This window comes from Triticum aestivum, chromosome 6B, assembly GCF_018294505.1.
Source record: "Triticum aestivum cultivar Chinese Spring chromosome 6B, IWGSC CS RefSeq v2.1, whole genome shotgun sequence".
Taxonomy (NCBI): Eukaryota; Viridiplantae; Streptophyta; class Magnoliopsida; order Poales; family Poaceae; genus Triticum; species Triticum aestivum.
In genome coordinates this window covers 52377806-52387131 of record NC_057810.1, presented here as the reverse complement: position 1 = coordinate 52387131, position 9326 = coordinate 52377806, and the positions used below count along the sequence as shown (strand labels likewise).

At 49.2% G+C, this 9326-nt stretch overlaps 1 protein-coding gene across 1 annotated transcript; it reads right to left on the bottom strand.

Moving 5' to 3' along the window:
* Positions 1-7050: 7050 nt before the first annotated feature.
* Positions 7051-9047, bottom strand: LOC123138779 (uncharacterized). The gene is made up of 3 exons (XM_044558658.1): positions 8050-9047; positions 7523-7702; positions 7051-7479 (listed from the first exon to the last, which is right to left on the bottom strand). The coding sequence occupies exons 1-3, from the start codon at positions 8995-8997 to the stop codon at positions 7051-7053; spliced, it is 1557 nt and encodes a 518-aa protein (XP_044414593.1). The 5' UTR covers positions 8998-9047.
* Between the last annotated feature and the right edge of the window lie 279 nt (positions 9048-9326).

Below are 9326 nucleotides of genomic sequence, written 5' to 3'. Positions count from 1 at the left end.
TCATCTGGTCTGGTATATCACTGTTAATTACCCCGTAACTAAAGATAAATAAATGCAACATCTGTAATAATCTATAACCTTTCTAATAACTACATAGTCCGTACTATGTTATGCTACTTACGTCTGATGATGCCCTGTTAGTGTTGACTACACACTAGCTTATTGCTTAAACTATTAATCATTCCGCCGATTGATTTTTGCGGTCCAATATCATTTAGTAGTACTATGTTTGTAAACAAAATTATTATCAATGACAAAAGGAGGGTGCTCGTGCCATTGTTTGCATCATTTGCCGTATCTTTTAAACTGTTTCTCGTGAATCGTGAGCTTAATCTCTTACATGGCAGCTGGCTCTTCAGAATTGTAATATATTATGGCAGAGGTTATCCAGGTAGTGCAAATGGATTAGCATGAACCACCATGTGGATCCTGCCAAGTGAGACACTATTTATAGGGAATCTTCCGCAGTCTATGTAGCATCTCACCCGAGGATATGGAGTATCTGCTCCGGAGCTCAAATGTTCCTTGATAAAAAACATTAAAAATTAAAAAATCCAAAAAACCCGGTAAACTTTGACAAATTTTTTGTGTGCTTGCAAAATTTTATCATGAACGGGCATTTGTGGAAGTCATGGCAAACAAAAAAAATGATGCTCCAAATATCTTATTTTTGAAATTATTTTAGAGTGCTGATTTTGTTTTTTATCATGACTTCCATGAATGTCATTTTGTGATGAAATTTTCAAGCATACAAAACTTTTATCAAAGTTTGCCAAAAAAAAATATACTGTTCACCCCGAGCTCAAACGAGCTCGGTAGCAGAATAGGACTTTGGCTCACAACTTCCAAGCGTTAGATTCTACTTGTAATATATGGAACTTCCGATCCCATTGGTCACAATAAATCAAAGGAGAAATGCATGCATTCACGCGTTGGCAACATAGAAGCCACAAAGAAAACACTTGTAACATAAAATGATAGTTATAGTAGACACCTAAAGGCATTATTCATCACATAGTCATTGTGTTCGTGATTTAAACAAGAATGCACCTGTAGCATGTGCCGAGACAATTTACACATCAATATTTTCCAAATCACGAATCTTCATTTGGAGCACCGACCTCGCCACCTAAGGTGCGAAAAGTTTCCAACAAAAAATTTCAAACTTATTTGCAACTTTTGCCTAATAAATATTTCACATGCATCCATTCTTTTAGTTCACATTGCATGTAAAAATGTTTAGCAGGAAGTTACAAGCTTGTGGTTCATGCATCTCCTGCTCCGACCTCGGGCATCAACGAATCTGGCGTCCACTCCAGCACTACCACATTAAAAGCTAGGCGAGCGGTCCACTTCCCCGTACCGCACGGAAGCCTCGGCTTCAATGATGACAGGTCAATTGTTGGGCGGCGACAGCCTTCTTTAGGTGCCTGCGTAGTCAAGAGCATCCTCTTCAACGCCGGAGCGCTCACGAGCAGCAGCTGCACCAAGTCGAAGCAGTACCCCTGCCCCGAGAAGCCGCTGAACTCCACCTCACGCAGGTACTTCAACGAGACCACACCATGTTTCCAGCCGCTGGAGAGGCCACTGGTGTTGTAGTCCTTCTCACTTTGACCGTCCTTCGGTGGTGATACATTCAATTCAAACGAGAAATACGGTCAGCGACCGTGAAATTCTGAGTCAACATTCACAGACAAAAATATATATACGGTGATAAATGAAACATTACAGGCTCACCAGGTGAACGTCTAGGTGGAGATACCGGAGATTGCTGCATCTCTGTAGGAGACCGGTCGCAATAGCTCTGAAGTGGCTGCCCTTTTTTGAGTAAAATCTTACCGTCAGATTTGTGAAGCCGGGGAATTGGGGCATTGCTGTTATTTCATCCTCTACCTTTTTTTCGGTTTGCCCCTGTATAAAGGATAATCGGATGCTAATTAATTTAAAATGACATAAGCTAAAGTGCTCCCCCATACCAGAAAATAAAATCACAAACTGCAGTATTATTTCTACACGGAGCGAACATACATACATATGCATGAGATTACCTACCTCTGGACCTGGTATGTATAAGTCGTGTCGAACGTTGGGGTTACACTCTTGTAGTAGTTGGATCGTGTGACCTTGGAGGTTGAGCTGCTGGCAATAGCCGAGCTGTATGGACGAATTCAGTGTCTCCAGCGCCGGTGCTCGGAAGGTGAGGCTGGTGTGCTAATCTTCGTCGTCGTCGTGCTTCATGAAGTGGAACCCGAGGTGGAGTGCCGAGAGCCGTGCGGCGTTGACAACCAATCGCCTCACGGAGAGCTGATCCAGATCCAAGATCTCCAGTGCCCTGCCATTGAGCTGCAGCTCCTTCAGCCCGGAGAGGTTCCAGAGTGTTAGCTTTCGGAGCCTCGGGCAGCATGACGACGACGACAGCAGCCTGCCGAGGCTATCGTCGTTGCCGTCGATGAATTTTATGGCGCAGAGAGTCAGATCCGTTAGCGTATGAAACTCTACCGTCGGCGGGAGGAGGAGGATGGCGTACTGCAACGTCACCGACATCGTGGTTGCCCTCGTGGAGCAGGGCAGCTGCAGCCGGGAATTGAGCTTCTCAACCGTGCCTCCTGGCAGAAACTTGGGCCACGGCGCCCGCACGTTGAATTGCAAGGAACCAACCACGAGGTGCATGGCATGGCGGAGCCACACGTCGGCCTGCGAATTGCCGGGCCAGAGCGAGCTGCTCAAATCGAGCGTGTCGATGTAAGCGTGCAATTGGCGCGTCGCGCGAGGACGTTGTGTACAAATTCGTGGTACCGCGTGTGGCCGTCCTCCTCCTTTTTCTTCTTCTTCTTCTTCTTACTAGTCTTCTTCTTGGTGCTGCCGCCGCCTTGCCCGATGCGGAAGTGGAGAACAGGAGCGCGCGTCGAGATGTCGCGCCACCGTCTCGAGAGCACGGACGTGCGTGCGACGTCGCGTGCTTCGGGCATGAAGCGCAGGACGTGGAGGAGGAGGTCATCATCGAGGCCGCTGATTAGGTCTGCCGCGTCGTGCGGCGACGATGGCGGCATCGTCTGCCTTTCCCCCTGCATTGTTGGTTCAATCCATCGAAGATGGTCCTTTTTCTGTGGTGTACGTGAGATAGGTGATGTTACGTCACTCTTTGGAAGATGACCGATCGATCGATCTTGGCGTACGGGCCTAACCTCACCTAAGCTGCTTGGTTGGTTCGCAACTTATATATAGTGTAAGCACGAACGTAGCGTCGGCCGGCCAGCCATCCATCAATAGTCGGAGTCGGACCCCACCACGGCTCCCAAGTCCGAGGCCAAAACGAGCGACTTTTGCAGCACAAAGCCTAGAGACGTGCCCTGGTCCATCCAAGAGTTTTTTTTTTAACATAAGTACAAACACAAGCACTCATATACACGCGCATGCACTCACCCCTATGAACGCACACCCTATCCCTATGAGCACCTCCGAAAGACTGAGCCGGCATATTATCTTGAAATTTACGAACTCATCCAAGAGGTCGATCGCTAAAACATGACGACATGTTACGTCGCGTCCGATGTTTGCTTGGTCGGCGACTTTTTTTAGGAGAAGTGCCACTTATATTAATAATATCAGCAAATTACAACAAATGTAGATTCTTCTTCAAACTTGCAACCACCAACACATTGACCAAAAACTTCATCCACCGCCGTCGCCGGAGAGGAGAAAAATGGTCTCCACTGAACCAAGATCCAAGAGAAAGCCATAGCAGCAAAGCTGCATTGTGAGCCTCTGAACAGATGCCACCGCAAACGGCGCCGCACTTGCCGCTGTGGGTTGTGGTCCGGAACAAATCTCCACCCCTCTTGGATCGCGACCCTGAAGGTCTTGAACGACGTTGCCATCGAGAAGCCTCAGAATCGTCAGCCATCTTCTGCTGCCGAAGAAACTCTTGGTGCACCATCGCTTGGATGAGACCGGCGCCTCAGCGCCAGCCACCTTTCGATGGAGGAACCGCAGACGCGACGTGGAGAGAGCCGAAGAAACAAAACCCCTGGCAAGACCTTCACCGCCGTCTTCAAGGTCTCGCCTGGACACATCCGCGGCTCGTCGACACCGTCATAGGGCGCCGTCGAGGCGATGGCCCGGAAACTTTTGTTCAGGAAAATCATTGGGAGCTAATCTCATAAAGATCCCAGACGACAATACCCCTTCCTTGGAAAGGATGGACAGCTCGGGCTCTGGCGATTCTTCTGGCGTCCCCGCAGGCGCCCCCGCCGCTCCCGTCGCCTCACCGTCGGCGCCCTCCCTCGCCCCCTCCCCGGCGGTCCCCCCCTCCGCGGACCCGGCGCCGACCTCCTCGTCGGGCGCCCCCTTCGCCGCCGCTCCGGCGGCCCGGTTCTGCTGGGTGGATTGCGCGGATGACGCCCCTTTCCCCCCTCCCCCGGCTCCCCCGGCCTCCTCGCCCCCCCGCTCCGCTCGCCGGCTCGCTCTGCCTAGCCGGCCGGGTAGCTCAGCCCCCCATGCGAGGGGTTCTGCTACCGGCAGGCGGGCGCCTCCATCGCCCCCTTCAGCTCCATTGAGTCCGGCTCGGGCGGCGGCCCTCAAAGGGGGGGGCCTTGGCTGGTAGGTCACCGTGCCGCCGGCGCGGGCTTGACTGGGGGAGCGGGCGGTGCCAGGAGGAGCGGCTGCTTTCTCGACCTCCCCTCGGCGCTCCCCCGACGCCTCCCTCGCCGCCCCGGCGGCTCCAGCCGTCCCCCTTCCTCTGCTCGCCCGGCCGGCGCCCCTGTCCCCGTCCACCCCTCCCCTCCCGCCCCCCTCCGCCCCCCCGCCGCAGCTACCCATGCCGCGCGAATGGGTGGACGCTGTCCCCCGGGCCAAGAGGAAGGCAGGGGAGCTCCAGCGCGAGCCATCCCGCCCCTCTCCTGACGCCCTCCGGCGCGAGGAGGAACTCCGGCGGGAGCTCCACGACAGCCGCCGATCTCCCGCCCGCCAATCTACCGGAGGTGGTGCGTCGCCGTGTCAGGGAGGAAGATGAGCACGTCCATCGGTACATGGCTGCTATGGACGACGTCAGGTTCTCCACTACTTGGCGGGTTCTCAAACCGATGAAGACATGACATTCAAAGAATGGAAAAATGTATGAATAATTACAGGGAGCTACTTGGAAGTAACATTGTGCCACGCGCACGAATTGGGGACAGGATAATCTCCATTCTCCATAATGGAGAGTCAGGGTCTATATTGTTTTATGCTATTTTTACCTTAGAGAGGGTAGTAGGTCCTAGCTAATACTCATTATCATGTGCTAAGAACAATTAACAAGGGTTGGTTAGATGACTATGATAATGATGAGTATGAGTTGTTATTATGATAACGAGTAGAAGTTGTTAGATAACTATGATGATGATGAGTATGACTTGTTATTATGATAAGGATGATGAGTTATTATTATGATGATGATGCTTAGTTGTTATCATTATGAGCATGATGAGTTATTATATATAGTTTGGATTAGTAGTACTTTTGATCTGCACCATGTTGCCTCCACTTGAATCTAATCCATGTTTATTTCACCCACTGAAATAATAACTCATTATGATCATAAAATCATATGATGAGACTACTATATAATACATGTACAAATACAACGTCAATACGCAGTAGAAAAAATAATAGGAAATCTTACTAGTAGTGTGGGGTGCCCACCAGGCGCTACTGCTACTCCAGGTATAGTAGTAGCGCTGGGTGGCATCAACACGCTACTGCTATGTAGGATAGTAGTAGCGCGTGCCGGCCCACGCTATTGCTGAACATTAGCTGTAGCGACGCGCTACTGCTAGACCAAAAACCGGCGCTACTAGTAGGCCTTTTCCTAGTAGTGTCACTTGGCGATTGTATGCCTTTGGTTGTATCTCCATCTATATTGTAAATGGTACGATGTAATAAAATCCACCTTACAAAGTGTCTTCAATATGTGCTTCTATCCTTGGTGGTATCTCCGAGTTCCTCGAGGATGGGACCACGTATTGGGCGTGACACACTGTTATGCTTTATGTTACAAATTAAACCAGGTGCTTCTTGTGCCCTAGTTCTATTTGTTTGAAAAAATAGGTGCACTTGCCGGCACACAAAGCAAGAATCGATTCCTTATGTGTGAAGATTTTGGTATCCATGGTGTTGATTCAATATCCTTGTGCCTAAAGTATTCAAATGTGGTAAAAGTGTCGTAGTTCTTTAAAACATCAATCATTATGTAGGTATGCATGCATTCACATCATCATCAACACCCCTTAAAGACCGACGACACGAACATTCATGATTGCCCAAGTCACCACAGATCGGTGGGAACATTGCCTCCCACTGAAATAATATCACGTCTTCATGGGACACACATGACGTCAAACATAAGGATGATCCCTGGCTCCTAAGCATCTGATCACAAGTTAAGTGTCACAAAATCCCAACTTCCATAAGGGGCACGGCTAGGAGGAGGTAGCACTTGACCACCTCTCCTACTGTTAGTTCCTACTTCAACAAATTGAAATGGTTGATCCTTGCAGCATGAATATTGCGAACGCAGTAATTTTTAAGTTTGCAACATCGTGACATAAAAAATCATGGCAGTATGGCACAAAGCATGAATATTGTTACAGCACTTAGCACACACCCATGCAATGCAAGTCCATGAGTAGCAACAAATCTCGTTTGTCACAACGAATCACGGAGAAAATAATTCGTGTGCATGTAACACAGAATCCACGAAAAAAGGCTTCAACACAAACACAAGATTTACAGTACAAATATAAAGTCATTGCAACATATACCTCGTGAGCTTGAAGCAAAACAAGCATGAGTTTGTAGTATGCCTAAACAATGTATTTGACATAAAAAATATCATGGACTACTAAGCTTCATATGGAGCACCGGCCTCCTACCTTCTGAATCACGTAAAGTTTCCAGTTTAAACATTTCAAACACAAACACAAGGATCTCTTATTAAATGTTTGTCATGGATGCACTTTGGAATTCACCATGCACATAAAAAGGTTTCACTATAAGTTACAAGATTGTAGTTCATGCATCTACTGCTCCGGCGAGCATCGTCGATGAAGCGGGTGTCCACTCGAGCGTTGTCATGTTAGCGGATGGGTGAGCCGTCCACTTCCCCATCCCACGTGGCAGCCTCAACTCTAACGGTTCCATGGCAATTGTTGGTGGGTGTGAACAACCATCCGTAGATACATGTGTGGTCAAGAGCATCTTCTCCAATGTGGGCGCGCTAGTGAACAGCAGTTGCACCATGTCGAGGCAGTACTCCTGCCCAGAGAAGCCACTGAACTCCACCTCTTGGAGGTGGTCCAATGAAATCACATTGTCTTTCCAGCTCCCACGGAGGTCGCAGGTGCTGCACCCCACATCACAGGGAGTACCATACTTTGGTGGTGATCCATTCAATTCAAACCGAGAAATACAATTAGTGACCTTGGAGGCATAATCAATGTTCTAAATAGTGTATAGGGTACTATATGAAACATTAAAAACTCACCTTGTGGATAAAGTTGTCTAGGCGGAGATGCCGGAGGTTGCTGCATCGAGCCAGGAGAGTGGTCACAGATGCTTCAAAGGAGTGGCTATTTTTTGAGTAATATTTTAAGGTTAGGTTTGTGATGCTAGGGAGTTTGGGCATCTCTTCCAATTGATCCTCTGCCACACTTTTCTTTAGCTTCTGTATATATGGAATACATACATCTGTTAAAGGTTATATAGTACTAATTACTTCCTCCGTCTCATAATATAAGATATTATAACATATAATATGTCAGTATATTGAATGTTATAAAACCATATATTATGAGACGGAGGGAGTATATGCTGAACTATCCGCCACCAGTGCCACCACCACCACAAAAATAAATATTCCCTCCATCTCAGAGGAAGTGTCGCCGGTTTTTACATTGGAAAGTTTTGATATAAGAAAATCAGAGTAAATTAAGTACTTCTAATAAAATTAAAAACAATGAAACGCTGTTTAATTATGTGGAGGGAGCAAAATGCATGAGATTAATTACGTACTTCTGGAACATGTATGCTTAAGACGTGGCGATGGATGGGACTGCATTCTTGCAGTAGTTGGATTGCGTGTCTTTGTCGTTCGAGCTGGCAATAGTTGATGTTGAGTGAGAGATCGAGTGTCTGCAGCGCCGGTGCCCGGATGGTGACGCTGTTAGGGGGCATGGTGTAGCAGTCCATGAAGTAGCCGTCCACGTGGAGCGCCGAGAGCTGTGAGGCATTCACATCCAGCAGCCCCCTCACGGACAGGTCCTCCAGGTGCAGGATCTCCAGCGCACTGCCATTGAGCTGTAGCTCCGGCAGCCAGGCCAGCTTCTTGAGTGTTAGCTTTTGCAGCCTCGGGCAGCAGGAGGACGAGGACAGAAGGCTGCTGAGGCGGCCTCCGTTGACCTCGGTGAATCTTATGGTGCAGAGTGTCAGGTCCGTTAGTGCATGGAACTCAACCGTGGGCGGAAGCAGAAGGAAAGCGTTATCTAACTCCAGCGACATTGACGTCGCGCTTGTGGAACAAGGCAGCGTCAGCCAGGGCCGCAGCTCGTCCATCGTCTTCCCCGGCATCCTCTCCCTCTCTGGCGTCCGTAGGTGGAAGGCTAGGGAACCAACCGCGAGCTCCATGGCGAGGTGCAGCCAGACTTGGGCGCGCGCATCGCCGGGCCAGAGCCAGCTGCTCACCTTGAGCGTGTCCACGGAGGCGCCGCTGTTGGCGCGCCGCGCCAGGACGTCATGCACGAGATCGTTATACCGCACATCAGCATCCGGATCAGCGGTACTGCATCCGACCTTGTCGAAGCGGAGGACGCGGCCGCGCATCCAAAGGTCGCGCCAGAGGTCGCGCCATCTCCTCGAGAGCGCCGACGTGCGTGCCAGGTCACGGCCAGTGGGCAGGAGACTGAGTATGTGGAGGAAGAGGTCGTCGCTGAGGTCGCTGATATGCGCTCCGCCGTTGCACATCGCCGAGGGGTTGAATCCATCGTCCTAAGGCAGGTTCACGGCGTATCCCTTGTTACGTCTCCTTTGTCACTTATACGAGTTGTAGACAAAAGTTGGGAGTTTTTAGTTCAGTTGAGTTGAGTTGTAAATCAATCAGGACTACTCCTTGAGTTGTACTCCTACTAGATAAAAATTGTAGTACGAGTCGTAGACAAAAGTAGGAAATTTGTACCGCGAGAGGCCTTCCGTCTTTCTCCTCTCTCTGGCTCCTCAAGCTTCACGCACTGTGTGAAATTTAACAGTCTACTATATATATAGAAAGCAGCCATATGGCTCATACTACCATATAA